Here is a 17,578-nt window from a genome sequence, read left to right as displayed (position 1 = left end):
TGACCAAAAGGTTTTTCTGTCTCTCTCTAGCGAGCACTGAGAATAGACTCCAGCCTCCTGCTGCTGGGTATGAGTATCTCTTTATGTCCTCTTACCTTGGCCTCTATTTGAGTGACTCTTTAATTGGCAGAAAATTGCAGGACATCAGAAAAGAGTATGCGCATATCAGATACAACTTCCTTTGAGAGTCCTTGTTACCTCTTCTAGGGCTCTTTTATTCCCTTTCTGTGTTGAGATCAAAGACCCACTGGGATGGAAATCCTGTGGTCTCTGCAAGGCAATGCTTTACACATACTGTTATGCCTGAGAGAGGCTGCCAGCACACTTGCTAGATGCTTCCATGCCACAGCAAGTCTCTTCTGTAATACCTTCCATAGTCATCATCATTTAGCAGCTTAATGAAGATTATTGGTCTGATTTTGAAGCAGTTTAAATCTCAACCGTTTACACTGGCTTCTCCTGGATTCATGGGTGCTATTCCTGCAGGTAGATAAAATAACCCATTTTTATATCCATACCTACTGATGTTCTTTAATCTTAGCCCATTATTCACAGCAACATTTTGCTGCTCTCTCCCCTGGTGAATGTTCTGCGCTGCCCTCACTCAGCAGCTGATCTGCAGCCTGACCGAGTGCTGTAACCGATACCAGCTCCGTGTTCGTGCTGCACCAGGAGATTCTCCTTTGGCACCTGCCCTCACACTCACACATTTCACAGCAACCCTGCCCATCCCTGCCAGCAGCAGTGCAGTTCTGACCAGGTCAGCTGGTGCCCATCACATTTCTTTAATTACCTTCTGGCAGCTTGTTACCTCCTGATGTCAGGAGAGCTTTCTGGTGCGAACAGAATAAACTGAGTTCAACATTACTTTCATATTCCTTTAAAAAGCCTCCTCTCATCCATTATCACCCCTCCATTCTCTCTTAAACACGGCAAGTATTTAAAAAGTGAAATATTTTTCAGCCCTGAGAGACAGAAAGCCAGCCTACCTACAATACTGTTTTCAGAAATACAATTTTTCATGATTCTTCATATCTTACAACATGATTTAAGGCCCTTACAGTTTTAGGTATTCTAATAGTGCACTTTTCCAGGAAGAATGCATCAGTCTGGAAGGATCCACATGTAAAATGTACAAACAAAACCGACAAGACAAAACACTTGTTCAAACACTTTTTATTACTTAAAAAAAAATTCCACAATGCCTAGAGTTCCCAAGTGCCAGTGCATATGGATGCAAGACACAGATTCGTGAGTCCAACAAAAATATACAAAGCAACTGGGAGGCCAGGAGGGAGGTTGGGAAAGACACAGCCCAGTACACACCTGCATGTTACTTACAATTAGAGGAGTCTGGCTTACATATATTGTATGACTGGTTTTTGAGGCAAGTGCAAGACTACAGAGCTGAATGTAGTTAGTCTATGGACATTGGGATTTTCCTGTTGTGGTGTCAGCTAATGCTTCCATGTATGCTCTTGGAATGGTCTCTTTTGAGCAAGAATTCCCTAACTTGATGAATCACCTTCAATTTCACCCTGCGAGAGAAGACAAGTAAAAAGCAGGTAAATATTTGGAAAACATAAACAAATACATTTAGGAGAAAAATCAATGCTGACAGTCACCATACAAAACCCCACAAACAGCTAAAAACAATGAGGACCATAGGTGATGCAGAAAATAAATGAATTATCCATTCCTTCTGGAAAGCAGACACACTCCCAGTGTAACTCAGATCTCTAGGGAAAACAAGGGTGTGAATTCACACGTGGTGCAAATCAAGTTAATGTGGGGCCAGGCTCCACTGGCAGTAGTGTCCTGCTTTGTGCTTCTGGGTCTGCTGCTGCCTGACCCAGCCTGACATCAGCACTGCTGCCGCCATGCAGCCATTGGGATTGTTGGACCCATTTCTGGGACTGGCAGTGGGGGGTGATGGCTGGAGGAAGGTGGGAGATGCAAGATGAGACTTTTGGGAGCTTTGGAGACCATGAAAACAGCCCGAGCTTCAGAAAGGCTGAAAACTGTGGGGTTTGGGTGCATGCAGTACTTGTGGAAGGGACAGACAAAGGCCTTAACACTGAAATTGTAAAGGAAATACCATATGAGAGGCATTTGCCCCTGTTGTCCATATTGGACAAAAAGTCATCCTTGTTCAAGAGCTGAAATTGGCCTGGAGACAAATTTTTGACCAAGGGCTTCAAAAGAATATTGCAGGTAGAATAGTTAAACAATTAAATTAACTAATTTAAATACAGAAAAATCTATAGAAAAACCTAACTTGTTATCTAAATCTCTTCTAAAGCATGGCTGCAAACAGGAAAAAGCTATTCCATGTCATGACAGAACCATAGGACAGCATTAAATTTAATATGTGCATTTACACCCCTAAATCAACCCAATTCAGGCAACAGTTTGCAATCTGTCCATCTGTCACTCATGGAAAATTCCCAAGATAAGGAAGAGGCAAAAATGAGAACAGATGAGCTCAGGTTTTTGTCCAACAACTCAGGAAAGTGGGAACACTGATGGGCTCCTTGCATGGCAGTTCTAGAACCACAAGTGGCAAGGGGGATATTCTGCCAGGGGAAACGAGTAACCAGGTGTGGCACAGAGAGCCCGGGGCAGCGGGGCCAGGGCAGCACTCACCTCTCCTGCAGTGCCTGCCGGGGCCCCCTCTCCCTCCAGCCTGGGCTGCTCGGGCGGCTGCGGCGCTGCCAGGTCCTCCTGCCAAGTCACAAGCAAGATGTTTGTCCTTGCTGCCACATGCAGAGTCATCACCCTAATCTTAGACAGGCTGAGCGAGATGGGGGTGAGCATTACACACGCAAGCTAAATAGCAGCTTTGATAGATGGCAGATACTGCTTGAAATCCATTTTTGTTGTGCAGCTGGTTTGAGCAGATATCTATGAAAAAGCCAACTTCAATTTCTTACAGCCTGGTTTAGGGTCTTTTTCATACAGAAAATCAGCTCTTTTTCTGTCATTGAGACCAGAGTTTTGACTCCATCAGTATGAAGAAATTTGGGAAGAACAAATAAATTTATGTATAGCAAGGCTATACCCAGCCTTTCCCCACATTATCTTACTCTAAGCACTCATTGCATAGACTGAAATGAATCAAAGATATAGCAGTACTGTGGTGCTGTCTTGCTTCAGAAAAAAAAATCTTTATCAAAGGATAAGCCTTTCTTTTCATTTGAGTCCAAGCATTTACTTAAGTATTTTGGGCTCTTCTAGCTACTTGCCTACATCTTTCAGCTACCTTCCTATTCACAGAAGAAGAGAAAAGGTTGCATTACCAGGTAATCATGTTAAACACATTTTGGCTGCATGGGAAGAGAAGACAAAATCCTGACCATACTGGATGTGCACAGGGGATGGACAGAAAGCAGAAAAGCACCTTCATGGAATTAGCCAGTGAGAGTAAGGGGAAGCAGAAGTAGCAGGACCTCTGTAATTTTAGTTGAATTCACCAGAGAACTCCACTAAAATTACAAAGCTCCTCTGTTCTCTTCGAGCACACATGCCCAGCAGCTCCCCTGAATGACTCTCTTCCCACATGAAGTCAGGGCCACCATAGAGGGAGCCAGAGACATATATATTATGGAAAGAAAAAGTCAATTTTGCATGGAAGGTAAAGTTATGAATTTCAATATTTTGGAAACACAATGCCACCACTTTACTTGGTGCTGCTGCTGATGCAATGCAAATCAATGTCTCTGCCAAACCTACTGTAAACAAAACTTTATGCTCTGTGTGTTTAGGGTACTCTCTTTTTCCTTTACACACGTCCTTACTTTCCTGGCCAGTCATAACTGTTCTCATCAGCAGGATAACATCCCTGCCATGCCTGCTGCTTTTTGGACTGAATTTGGGAAAAAAAGGTTATGTGAAGTAAAAAGGAAAAATAGATGGAGTTACATAGATACAAGGCAGAGCCCATGAAAATTTAATCTGGAAGTTGAACTTCAGAACCATGTGTGGCAGCAAGGGGAGCCAGGAGGTGGAAGCACTGCAACCTGCTTGTCCTACCTTTGGGCTTCCTGTTCTCTATACAAACTACTGTAAGATCAATTCACTGGAGGCAGAAAATAGCCAAAGTACGAGCTGCAGCCCTGTACTGATGTCTGTCACAGCTGCAGGCATTCCTTCATCTCCCAGCTGAGACCAGAGCTGATTAGTGTTTATGGAGAGCACCATGTGCTGCTGGTGTCTCCAGATGAGAAGCACAGTGTGACCATTGTTCTCTAAGGAACATGCTCTTAACTTGCATTGCATTGTTGGCTGAAATGATTCTTGCTGGTACCAGCCTGAGCTGTGTTAAGCAAGCCCAGGTAAACAAATGACATCAAACTGCACATCATGGAAGTCAGTTTCTCCTGCAGGGAGACCTGCAGCTCTTCAGGAGAGGCCCCTGCTCTGATGGAGCCAGCTGGTCACAGTCTTTCTAAGATGAGTCAGCTCTCCTGCTGCCAGCAAACAGCTCACTACTCTGAATTTATGGACGCTCATCCAGCCTCAGGATCCAGCCTGCAGCTTTAAAGCACTTTACATTTGCATTTACATTATACTTTGCATATCCATACCTTATAACTCAACAGTGCACATTAGGCCAAAGCAGGTAAATAGCCTCAAACTGTATTTTGAAGCTTTACAAACAGATTTTTGACTATTAGGTGGAGAGGAAAGAAGCTTCCAATGGAAGCCACTGACAATCGCTGCAACAGCAGGTATTTCATATTTGCAGGCGGAGTTACCAGCTGCTGTGTGAAATTGTGAAGGTCAATCAAAGGCAATGATTGTGCATTGCATCAGCTCCACTGGGAAAACTGGGGAACAGCTCACAGGAACACAAGGACCAGTGCAGTGCACTCCATCTTTCCACAGGGTATGACCACCTGTTGTTCCTGTGGGCAGGGAGATTGGCTCTGCTACATGTGGAAAGAGTCCTGGGAGAGGGACACCTTTCTCAGGACCACCCTCAGGACACTGTACCCAAGAGCAAGGGGTGGGCTGGAGAATCCCTGTTCAGCTGTTGTGCTGCTTCTTAGACCCCTTAGATCCTGCTCTCTACCAAGACTGCTCCAGAAGGCTAAAAATCAACCATCTATTTTTAGAAAAGGAAGCAACTGAGTTTCTGGAGGGTGTTTTTAGGCTATGTTGGAGGAACCAGGACAATAGCAGGATGAAGAGGTGTCAGGCTGTGTTAGGGATGGTGCTTCACAGATTTTTTCTCACGCGCTTCCACCCTGCCCGGAATAGGGAGCAGGAGATGAGGAAGGGCTGCATTCTTCAGCTGGGTGTTACCTGGCTGGGGATTTCAGGCACTGCTCAGGAAGACAATATCCAGAGGAGGACCATGTGGTGTAGGGGTCTCCACTTTGCTCAAAGAGCCAGAAATTCCTGGGCACCAGCTCCAGCTATAACACTGACTCACAGAACAATGCTGGGCAAGAAAGAAGGGATGAAAATCCAACTTCCTTGGGGGGCAGAAAGAGTTTTACCATTCCTGTCAGTGCTCATCTTTTCATTAAAAGGGGTAACATTTTCTAAGCTAAAGTCATGTTGAAACCATGAAACAATTAGTAATGCTCCACCTCCTCTTAAAGGGAGAGCCAAATATTTCCCCTCAGAAACTACGTACTTTCTGAGAAAAAAAAAAAAAAGGAAATAAAATTAAATATTTTGTTTGCTGTGGGCTATTTTCTTCTGGTTTTGGGTGGGCACTTGAATCTTTTTTTTGCTACTGAAGAAAGAAAAGTGAAATACTTGAACATCATAGTTAAGTGAAACACAAGACCTCAAAATTCCTTCCAAGAATAGTATACAAGTTTTTAAATATTTTGTGTGTTTAAAATATTTTTTATGTAGAATATATACACCACAGGGGATCTCTATATATAAAATACAACATTTTGCTAAGGTTAGGAAATAGAGGTACATGTTCAGCTATCACTAATTAAAAGCTCAACAAATTAAGACCTGCCATTTATAAAAATATTCCTGTGTAATGGTAAGGGATCTTAAACAGACTGTACTATAGACTTCTAGGTCCATATATTTTAAGAAGTTGTTTTAAAGACTGATTTTGAAAGCCCAGAAATACTGGAAGAAATTAATTTCAATTTAATTCCTCAGATTTCTCATTTTCACAGGTTCTATGAAATTCTCTTTTTCAGCTCCTCAGCAATTGACTTGTCCACTGTCTGAGCTCATATATGAAGTAGAATTTTTTTTTTTTTTTGGTCTATATTATCTTGTAGGCCAGTGGGAGTTTTGTTGCTGTTCCCAAATATTTGGACATAAACAATCTTACTAAGATTATCGTCCTTATATAACAGAGAAAGCAGTCCAGATATTGGATGCTGGAATATACTCATCAGATCTCAACAAATTCAGTGGCAAGCAAGATGTTGTTGTTGTTATTTTGGGGTTTTTTTTTGTTTTTTTTTAAGGCTGAAAAGCCAGAGAGGTTAATGGCAGCCTAATGGCAGCTACAAATTCAAGGGCCCTCAAAGAGACATGCATTGCATAAGGTGGAGAGGCTCAGCCTCCTGTAGTACTCTTGACCTTGGGTGCTGGAGCAAACACAATGCTGCCTGGCAGCATCCCCAAACCACTCCCTAGGAAAGCCTCAGGCAGCCTGGCAGGTCCTGTGGACAAGTTGTCCTCAACAGGTTTCAGGCTGAGTGCTCAGAGTGATGCCAACAGCTCTGACTAAGGGGTCAACCCTCGATTAAAGTGAGTGGACCCACCCACAGGACAGACAGAGGGGCATGCAGGATTCCTGTCTTACCCTACAAATCCAGGTAGTCTTCTGTGTTGGCTTAGTTTTTATCCAGCTCACGGCCAGACTCTCTGAGAGTCTCCTGGGACTGCTTATACAAATGATACATATTTAACATGTATCCTATGGGATTGCAGGGATACAGCCTTGAGCCATGGAGCACATCCATGGTCTTGTAGCTTTAAGGCTTCACCAGTGCCACTAACTCAGCTATTTTGCATGGGAAAATGTCTGCCTGAATGCACTAATGAGACAGAGTGGAGCACAGAAAAAGTGTCTGTAGGCAGAGTGCCCCACTCCACGCCGCTTGTGCAGTCTCCCGTGCTCCATGACATGCGGAAGGATACCACTGGGATGCATCACTGCATCAACTAAGTACAGGGAAGCTTGAATACAAAGGGGAACAAGTTTCAACTATTTATTCTACCTAATTGTTGGGTGGTTTGGCTGTTGATTTCCCTGCTCCTCCTGCTTAGCAGCTCTGCCTTTGGTGCCTTCTCAGATGCCCTTGGCTGCTCTCTCCCTGTGGCACTCGCCCAGGCCAATCTAACTTGGACAGGAAGGTCACTCAGTTTCTGCTTCTAATTCCTGCCTTGTGACAGACTGTCTCTGCATTGGAGGTGAAGCAGGGTATAAGTGAAAGGAATTAAGTCCATGAGCAGCAGCCTTTCCCATTCAGGATGGGCAGTTGTTATGAAAGAGATGAGCCATGGCGTGGGTGCGGCCACGTGTGCCAGGTCAGGTGCACAGAAACTCTCTGTGATCCAGAGAACGCGCCCAGCGGTTGCACATAACTGACAAATGCTCATTTAATTAATGGGTTGAAGTAAAAAACCAGATCAGACCCAATTCAAAGTGACAGAGTCATGAACTGACAACTAAATCATAAAAACTGACAGGACAAATGGATCTAAAGGGAAGATTTAGATGGAAGGTGCAGGGAAGCATCAGTTACTGGGGAAATTGTTCCAAACCCTGAGGGACATTTTGAGAGCGTGTGTATGTACATGGGCTTGTTCCCAGCCACGTGGTGTCTGCATTGCAGCAAGCTCTCTGCTGTGTCATACAGACGAAGCATTAATCCTCTTCTAAGACAGGGATATTTAGTGAGTGGTTATCTCACTGGAATCTCCTAATGTCAACCCCAGGGATGGGTGCAAAGCCACAGACAGAACACACTACGGACTGGTTTCATTCCCTTTTGTATCAGAAAAATTGTGGAGGGTTTATAATCTCTTAATTTACAGATTTTTTAGTTGATACTTAAAAAACTCCCCCAAATGAGTCAATTCTTTCTTGTACTCAGCAGTGACCAGGTCAGTGCCAAAGCCCTGTCAGGCAGTGCCAGCACAACTCAAGGTTGTTCTCATCTGCTTGGCCCCCCTCCATAGGTGTAGGGTTACTTCAGGCCCATTTCCTTCTCCGTGGCTCTGAGTGCTCCCACCAAGGACAGTGAGGAACAGCAGGCTGCCAGGGTGTCCACATTTCAGTGCCTGCTGTGATGCAACAAAGGGCTGATTTCTTTCCCATGGCCAAGTCACCACCTGATACAGCTGCACCCCACAGCTATCCTGAGCAAAACTTACCCCAAAACCCTTAGAGAATCCCTCTCTTTCCTTATGTATGCTGCCACTGATCCCAGCTGTCAAATGCACAGACTAAATGTCAACGAGCTCTCTGTAATTGATATTAATACTGGCAATGGCCAGCTGGGGACATGCCTTCTAGCCCCCTGGAGTCCCCAGCCCTGAGTCACCCTGAGCACTGCTCAGTGCCATGCATTCACAGATCCCTGGCACTTTGAACAGTCCTTCTATAGCAGGGAACAACACTGCAGATAGCTGAAAACCCAAATAAGATGTTGGCAAGTGCTCTGTGCAATTAGAAAGAGGGAGGATAGTATGGAGCACGAACAAGTCTCAGGACTGGATGCTCTCTCAAACTTCTGGGGCTGAAATGCTTGTGATTATTGCAGGACTGCAGGATTATAACAGTGGATATTCACCGTTTAAACATTTAAAAGCTATACATTATCACTCTTAGTGTATCTCCAGTTGGTCTCCCTCATGTATTACAGTGCCTGGTGCTGCTATTGCAGACACTGGATGTATTTCCATTAGCAAATTGTGTAACATGATAGGAGCAGTCCTGGAGAAAAAACAGCTGGTGCTGAGAGCCCAGCACAACTCCTTATTCTCTTTTCAGGGCCCTCCCTCTGGAGCAGCTTTGGCTCCCTGGCAATTATCCATTAGCAGTGGGGATGCACTTGATGTGCATGTGGAGCCCAATCTTCTGTGGCTAGCTGGATCTAAAAGGTGTCTAGCTACATGCTAAAGTACGGTGAGTATGAATAAAAGATTTGCACTCCTAGGCTGAACTAATCCAGCAGAACAGCTGAACTCTCTTTCACAGAAACAAATGTTTTTCCTAAATTTTTTTGTCCTGTGATTTTTCTTGTTTTTCTGCTCCTGTTTTCAGTCTGCTGCCTCAGCACCCCTGTTGTTTGGCATGGCGCTCTATCCAAAGCAGTTTCCTGGCCTTATTTACTCTGCTCTTTGGCATGTGACACATCCTAATTTTTTATTTCTTAATCAATCTCCATTTTAAGTCTAAGCAATTGGACATCAATGGAAGACATCAGAATGACAGTTCAGATGCTCTCTGGAAAACCTGCACTGGTTTAAGCTCTGAAATTAGCTGTAAACTGTAGCTGTCAGTCTTTGAGGTGGGTTTCTCACTTTGGAGGAAAGGAGAAGAGGATTGCTGCTGCTCAGTCCTTGCTAGAGGACTGAGCAGCAGCAGAGGGGAGACAGCTTGCTATCTGCAGCAAGGATTCCTATCATCAGCAAATTCCTCACTCTCCTGGGTCAATCACCCCATGGTCAGTCAAAAGATAGGAAGGGGTATTCTGGCCCCATGGAATTAGGAATCACTGTTTGCACTCCTGCAGCCTAACTGCTGTTCCCAGTGGGAATAGAGATTAAATTTAACCCAAGGGTTTAGCAGAAATCCTGTATCTGCCCCTTTCACATGCTTTCAGGAGGACATTTTGCGTCACTTGTAGCTGCTGTTCTCCTCTTTTGTTAGGCTATTCTCTCAGGATTTATATGCTGTGTAGAAGTTTTGTTCCACATCACAATGTGTTTATGTGCAGGTCAGGAAATTAATCAGCCAACTATCTGAACAATTAAAACATTTTTGGCCAGCCTGGCTTCGCTTGGATTCTGGGTTTGGGTTTGCTGTGACTCATAAAGCTCATGTGGCCATTAACAGCACTGATCACACTCTCTGAAGGGGGGAAAGAGAAGGGCTTACCAAAGAGCTGCCAAGTATTGGCCTCGTGCTGTACAAATGGGTGCTGTTTGTTACCAAAGCATCCTCTCTAATGATCAACACTGCCTTCATCTAAGGAACTGTTCTGCTCCTTCAGACTCCCTTTAATCCCCACACTTGAAGCAGCCCCGTTTGTCAAATTAGGCTGGAGGACAGAAGATGCCTTGTCTGAATCTGGCTTAATCTGTACACAATTTGGGTCACACGGCCTTTTATCAATAAGCACTTGGTTGTTGTCAAACCAGCACGAAGCAGAGCAGCAGGGTCAGGCTTTCTGCTAGACCCAGGCTGTGCCTGGCTTGCTGCTGCCCTCTTCTGCCTCCAGAGCTGCCGTGGCCAGGGCAAGCCTGTGGAACCAGCCAGCACTGCACAGGGGTGAGGGCAAGTGCTGGCTCCCGCGCCTTCGCACTCTGCACATCCCTGAGCTCTGACTCAGTCCAGATACTCACTGCAGCCCACACACATTTCTACTCAAGTCCCTGGGAAAAATGCTTTTCTACATTTGTAAGAAAATGGAGAGCCAGACTGTTGCCCACTGACAGGACAAGAGACAATAGGCACCAAGTGATTAATGTGTCTGTCTGAACAGAGGAAAACAATTCTCTTTTTCCTGTGAGGCTGGTCAAACACTGGCACAGGTTGACCAGGGATATTGTGGAGTCTACTTCCATGGAGATATTCAAAACCCACTGGGACAGTCCTCTCTCACTGGCTCTAAGGGGGTTGGACTGGATGATCTCAAGGTGTCCCTTTCAAACTAAATAATTCTGTGACTACATTAGGCATTATATGATAATATTAAGTATATACAAAAGCAGATATTGCTGAAAACCTTTCATGAAATAAGTAAAACCATCAACTGTAAATGTTTGCAGGTTAATCCAAAGGCTGTCCTGTCCATCATAGAAGTAATGAACACACCTTTTTTACAACTCCTGTAGTGGCCACAATGGTCTCTGCTCCTTCTACAGTCTTGTTTGCCACTGTGTTCACGCTGGCTACTACAGCTTCTCCCACCACGTTGGCCTGCTCTTTGGTCTTCTCAGCAACTGCAGTTTCAACAAAAGCAGAAAAGTCAGCAAACTAGATACTGCCAGAGGGCTGCCAAATTCACTGGAATGACAAATAATTGCATTGATGTAAAAGAAGAAATTAACCCTGGTGCAGTCCTTGATTGGATTTTTTAGATGAGATCATGTCTGAATTAGATTGTGTATGTGAGGATTTTTGTCTGGCACAAGATGCTGCTTAGAGAGCAGCACTGCAGCATGTCAGTCTTTGTGGGCTGCCGGAGAATGAAAAATTCACTGCCAGAAACTAAGAGACAACAGTGTAAATAAGGCATTTTGCATTGCAGACTGTGAATGACCTCTTCCAGGTTACTTTCTGTTTGATTTAATATCCCTTGGCAGAAAACAGCAATAGTTATGAAATTCAACTGGCAAAGGATCCATTCATCTTCCTTCAGGACAGTCCATATGGCTGTTCCTCCTTGGAGTTGGGGTTACCCTAGAAGGGACCTTTAGGTTCCTGACTCTGCAACTGCCTGACAGGACTCTCCCAAAGACCACAGTTTTGGCCAGACAGGATCTAATGCAAGTAAATCCTCTCCGTGTGCTGGGCTGTGCCCCTGACATTGTGAAATGTCTAAATAGCTGTGAATCATCCCAGTCTGCCAAGTAACCTGCGCTGGATTTTTTCTGACCTACTCTTCTGATTAAATATTTTCTCCCACCTGTGTCCACTGCAAATGCCAGACCCTGAACCATCACTCCTGGCAAGCAGCCTCTACTCATCAGTGGGAAGGTCAGGCAGATCAGTGGTGTCCCACAGAGACCTCCCACTTGGCAGGGGTGATGGCCTTCCCAAGAGGGCTAAAACACCACAGATTTCCACATCCCTCTCAGGCTGTGCTCTTACCTGAGGTCACACTTTGCACTACACCCTCCTTGGTCTTGCTGCCTGTGAAAGGAAACACAATCCATCAGTGCTGCCTGGAAATTACACCCTGACTTCTGGACACAGATGGTTTCCTGCTCTCAGGAAGTGCAGTGGGGAGCCAAGGTCCTGCTGGTACCTCCTGCTCAGACACAAACCATTTGTGGAGTCAGAAAAGAGACCAGCTTCCCTCCCCAGTAAAGCAAAGGAGTATCTTTGTGTTGAGAGTTGGAGAACTTCAACAGCAAATTCTCTGGAGATGCCTAGACCTGAAAAATCTTGATTATAAAAAATTGTCCCTGCAATATTTCCAAAGTGAGCAGCTCAGTGGTGGTAAAGCAACTTTAAGCTAGGTGTAAAAGTGACTGCAAATAAAATCACCTGGTAACATCTCACCTACCTCACTCTTGCAAGACAAGAAGTCACATCCATGACTCTCCCCTGCCTTTCAGCAGGACACTTGGCTGCAGTGGTCATTTAAATTCTTATTGTATACCACTAATAAAGACTCTGGAAAAACCTGAGAGTGAATTTACAGAACCACCACCTACCTCTACTAAACTAGATTACCAGTTTGGTGCCTCATCCTAGGCTGCAAGTGCCTACTCCCAGCAATGCACAGAAAGCAGATGGTTTTATCTCAAATTATGAAAATACACCATATGTATGCTTACATTGTGATTTATCTCACTGTTCTCAATACAGAAAAACTAACAGGATGTGAAGGCATTCAGTTTGCAACACAAATAGCCCTGAGTAATAATTAATCTCTGTGATTTTCCTCCATGCTTGAAGTGACAAGCTATATATCCTTTGTACTTGATACAGCTGTAGATATGTTAAATCATATGGTACATGGGCAGCCCCCATGGTAACTAGGAGCTTTACACATTAAAAAAATAAGGGATCAAATTTATCTCTCTTGTGAGTTAAATAAACACAAGCCAAAATATTCCACTGGTCCCACTTAACTGTATACTGCAAATCATCTGCACCTATACAGGTTCTCTTCAGGTTTCCCATACTGATACAACATAAGGATTTCTATGGCCAACTATCAAAATGATAAAAATGGGAACAACCAGGCAGATTTTTGACTCCATAATGGAGCATCCACGGGTGTGGTGGGAGAAACCAGTTACAAACCACAGCTCATTCTCATTAACAGCCTGAGAAGCAAAACAGGTGCAGTGCCCTGATAACAACAGTCCAGCTCAGTGCTGCTTTGCCTGATACATGTTATGTATTATTGAATGTAACTCTCAATTGTTGATTTATTTTGGTGGTTGCAATGTTTGCCTGGGGCAGAACAAAACCATTCTACTACCTACAACATTTGCCCTCAACATTCCCTTTGTTGAGGGCAAAATATGCCCTCAACATTTCATTCCACCCTCCCAAACTGTCTAAAAAGTCAAGAAATGAAATCTTTGTACCTTTAATTTGATACTGCCATCAGCTGAGTTCCTAGTGATGCACATGATACATGTGTACTGCTGTGAACTGGATTTAATAATAGTGCCCATGATACACAAATGTGCAGAAGCACAGCACTGAGAAAAGCAGGTGCAAGTCTCAAGCCACAGATTTGAGCCCCTGAATGGGCCAAACACAAAAGGTTCAATTCAGACACCATCCTGCTTCATTTTCCCTCCCAGTAGCATTCCAAGAAAAGACTGCGACAGTTTTGATTTGACATACACGTTTGTCTCATACCAGACTCAGATCCTCAAGCTCAGCCCTTTGCTGGTTTTTGGTCAAAAAGCAGTTGATTGGTAAGCAAAGTACATGATTTGCGGCACCAGTCTTTGCTGCAAAACTGCAAAGGCATGAAACACACTTAGTGAGACAACAGCTGCAGCTTTGTGTGTTTTTTGCCAGACTTTTAAGGTGACTATCTGGGCTCAACTCTTTTATGGGGAAGAGGAGTGAGCAGGTGCTATATTTGCAGATGGAAAATAATTCCAGAAAGGAGGGATGCAGGTATTAGAAAAACATCTGAATCCATTTCATGACAGAAGCAATGTCATTGGGAAGAGTCACTGCTGCAGCCTGGGGAGAGCCCGCCTCATCCTCCCAGCCCAGCCACACCCGATGACTCAGGCTCCCATCCATTATGCACCGCATGAAACCCGACCGACCGTCCGTCGGGCACAGGCTCCTGCCAGCAGCCCGCATCTGTTGAATCAGAAAGCAATCACCTGATGCTCAATCTCATTTCACTCATTAGTCCTTGCCTGCAGCTTGTGTACCCAGAATTTAAAGTTCATGCATCCTGCCTCTTCTGAGTGCTGTGAGTCATCTGCAAGTGCTTTGGGACTGCCAGGGTGGGACCGAGGTGGTGGAGTGCTATGCCCTGGGAGAAGGTCTAGAATAGACAGGGATATTTGGATGTGCACTAAATCCTGCAGGAATAACTCAGTTTAAACATGGCTTGGTGTGTTGGGGCTTTCTGCAACACATATGGTTGAAAATCTTTCTTGAAAATTACAAGTGCATTCTTTGTTGAGGCTTCCTGAACTATAGCAATAAACAGTGCTAATGACTCAATACTCTGATGTGGCTTTGCATCAAATTCATTAATTAACTTCAGCATCACTTACACCCCTATTAAAACCAAATTAAAAAAGAGAGCCCACTGAACCAACTGCTGGATCCACACTAACCACGCAGGGATCTCCTGACACTTCAGCACACTCAGAGGCTGTTGGACTTTGGAGAGCAGATGGTGATTTCACCAAGCACAGAGGTGATCCATGACACAGGATTCCTCCCTCTCCTTTTGTGCCCTCTCTTCTCTACCCCACGGGTTCAGCAGGGCCTGGGCACCGCATTGCAGGCTTAGCACAGGAGGGCGGCACCTCCTGCCTGGCATGCGCTGTGGGAGCTGAACCTGGATGGATCAGAGAGGGTACAGGTGGCCACAGTACCACAGACGCTGTTCACTCCAGACAGATGCCTCTGAGTGAGCATTATTTTCTTCTCCTGGGCAGCAGCAAGTGACTCACCAGACATGGTGGTTGTGCCCAGACATTTGGAATCCTCCTCTGAGAGTCATCAATGAGTTAACACAAACCTGAACAAAAGTCAGGGATCCACTTCATCCATCCTAGGCCCTGGGGTTTTTGTTCTCTTTCCTGATGATCTCAAAAGACCCTTGAGGTTCAATACAGTGTTATTCTCTCCTAGCATCCAAAATTTCAAGTGTCATCACTTAATGCTCTAGATGAAGCTGCTGGGATAGGGCTGTGCAAGGGAAGAAGCAAAGGAAGGACCAGTTCAGGTCTCTGATTTAATCTTTATGTGGCACAGAGTAACAAAAGGCAGCATGAACAACATACTAATAATTCCAGTTTTAACCAATATACCACACCTCCACCTTCTCTGGCTATTAAAACAAAACCCCCATTTTCTGAGCTAATTAGCATCTGGTCTTTATTTTTCCTGCCTGTGAAAGACTGAATTTTCCCTAAAGGGCTGAGCTTCCCAACAGGAACTGAATCAGGCCAAGGCAAAGCTCTGACCGGCGCATGACAGGGCAGGAATCAGCAGTATACCAACAAACCAAACCAATAAAAGGAGAAAGCACCTAATCCTCACCTTGATCCTTATTTGATCCTCATTCAGAGATTAAGGTTTCAAGGATTTTAGTTTTAGCCTCAAAGAAAACTTTATTGAAAAGGTCAGAATCTCCTAAAGAGACCTCTTGGCTCAACAATGAAAACCAGGTCACAGTATGGAGCTGTACAACGTGACTGAAAAGAGATGTGAGGAATTATGTATGAAAACTCTGAATAACCTCAACACAACTCAGATCTGGAAGCAGGTCGAGCAGTAATGATGCCACAATGTGACACCCACATGACATTTCTTAGACTGGTGTTTCACTTACTCTAGTTAATTTAGTTGTTTACAGGAATGCTGCTTACCTTTTTTTTCTTGTGGGTCAGCTTCAAATTGAAGTGTGAACTGTTACATCCATTCATTTCCAGCATGTCAATAATTAAGTACTTAAAAATTCAAGATAAAAACCTTATCAGACCTGCTACATACAAATTTTGTATTTAATTTGTCACGTACAAATATATAACTATAGATATTGGCAATAGAGCAGTTTTAAATATAGTAGCTAAGTACAGCTGTGTATGTTGCAGTATGATAGCAGGAAGAACCTGCATGTAAACTTTCCTACAAAAAGAAACACTCCCAATCCAGCAAAAATAAAGAACTGTGTGAAATGCATTTATCAGCAATGAGATAATCAGTCTTGGGAACCTAAGACTCTTTAGTTTGTATTATAGGGAATATCTGACCATCCAGCCATATAATTGCGTGTGCTAGATAAGTGGAGATAGTGGGTTTTGAGGGTGACCTTGAAAGGGGAGGTTTCAGCCCATTAACTGTGAAAGAGGTCTCTAGGCAGGACATCAGGCACGCTGTTTTCTAGATCCTGTTCTTTGGGCAAAAGGAATTTGGGCGTTTCTTGTAAAGGAAGATTAATGTGTGCATGGGCAATGAAAGAGGTCAGTGGACAGCAGAAGGATTTCAGGACAAACCCATTTGTTTGTGGGGAAACAGATGCATCCTGCAATCCCCTCATACTAACACTGTTGGCCCCTCTTAGTGATTCCCTCCCAGTGTGGAGGTGAGGCAGACTGGCAGTGCTGTTTGCCTGGAGAGTGCCTGACTCACCCTGCAAACAATCAGTGAATAGTCAAACAAACCTTACACCTGGGCACCTGCTCCTTAACATCATTCTGCCTTCCCTGAAGTCCTGGTTTCTATGTCTAACTTACAGTTGGGGAAACTAAGACATGGGGAGGCTGTTGTACCCCAGGTTTACACAGCAACTCTGCTGAGCTCAGGATCTTATCTAGACTATCTTACTAGTCACTCCCAAGCTTCAGCCACAATATCATTTCCCCAGACTTTCTCAGAGACAATCTATGCAGCTTTTCATGCTCAAAAGTAGATCAAAACTAGTTCTCTCTTACCTACATACATTACCCCTTCTTTGGTCTTCTCTGCAGCCTCTGTCACTCCCTGCTTGGTCTTTTCTGCAGCAGCCACCACACCTTCTTTAGCAATGGAGAAACCTTTCTTAAAGACATCCATTCTTGTAGCTTGTTAGGGTATTATCTGGGATGATCTGAATGAGGGAGTAAAAGCAGCAAAAAGCACCTCAAGGCTGGGACTGCGAGATGCAGCCTTACCCTCGGCAGATCTCAGCTTCTCTGGCAGGCTCTGCCTTTGCTCTTCCTCCTGTGCTGGATGAAGGCAGTGTGGCAGAGCTCACAGCCCTCGCTGGCTCTTATTGATGAAGTGTGCTGCAGTGTAGCCAATGCCCGTGTACAGCTGATACTGAAATATTAATGATACGGATCTGCTTGGAAGCTTTACTAAGGGAGGGGGAGAGGAGGACGATGGCAGCAGTAGGTGAGGAGCTGTCTGGAGAATTTCCAGACAGAAAGAGCTTTTAAAATGTGCTGCAATGCTCTCAGTGAAGGATGGTCTCAGTGA

The 17,578-nt window shown here is 44.5% G+C and overlaps 2 protein-coding genes across 2 annotated transcripts in view; one reads left to right on the top strand and one right to left on the bottom strand.

Annotated features, from left to right (window-relative positions):
* The window catches only part of MMRN2 (multimerin 2), a 53,979-nt gene that overhangs the window by 10,503 nt on the left and 25,898 nt on the right, over positions 1–17,578 (top strand). The window lies entirely within an intron of this gene.
* SNCG (synuclein gamma) lies at positions 1,160–17,356 on the bottom strand. Its single transcript, XM_009087534.4, has 5 exons — positions 17,053–17,356; positions 12,041–12,082; positions 11,042–11,169; positions 2,647–2,724; positions 1,160–1,538 (listed from the first exon to the last, which is right to left on the bottom strand). The coding sequence occupies exons 1-5, from the start codon at positions 17,171–17,173 to the stop codon at positions 1,509–1,511; spliced, it is 399 nt and encodes a 132-aa protein (XP_009085782.1). The 5' UTR covers positions 17,174–17,356; the 3' UTR covers positions 1,160–1,508.

This window comes from Serinus canaria, chromosome 6 (genome assembly GCF_022539315.1).
Source record: "Serinus canaria isolate serCan28SL12 chromosome 6, serCan2020, whole genome shotgun sequence".
NCBI classification, from domain to species: domain Eukaryota; kingdom Metazoa; phylum Chordata; class Aves; order Passeriformes; family Fringillidae; genus Serinus; species Serinus canaria.
The sequence above is the reverse complement of the archived record's forward strand: the minus strand, read 5'-3'. Positions and strand labels throughout refer to the sequence as shown.

Excerpts from the sequence above, each read along its gene's own strand:
- SNCG (XM_009087534.4), bottom strand. The coding sequence starts at position 17,173 with ATGGATGTCTTTAAGAAAGGTTTCTCCATTGCTAAAGAAGGTGTGGTG. Across the intron at positions 11,170-12,040 it reads AGTGCAAAGTGTGACCTCAG|TTGCTGAGAAGACCAAAGAG; the intron begins GTAAGAGCACAG and ends TTGAAACTGCAG. Across the intron at positions 1,539-2,646 it reads CGGCAGGCACTGCAGGAGAG|GGTGAAATTGAAGGTGATTC; the intron begins GTGAGTGCTGCC and ends CTTCTCTCGCAG.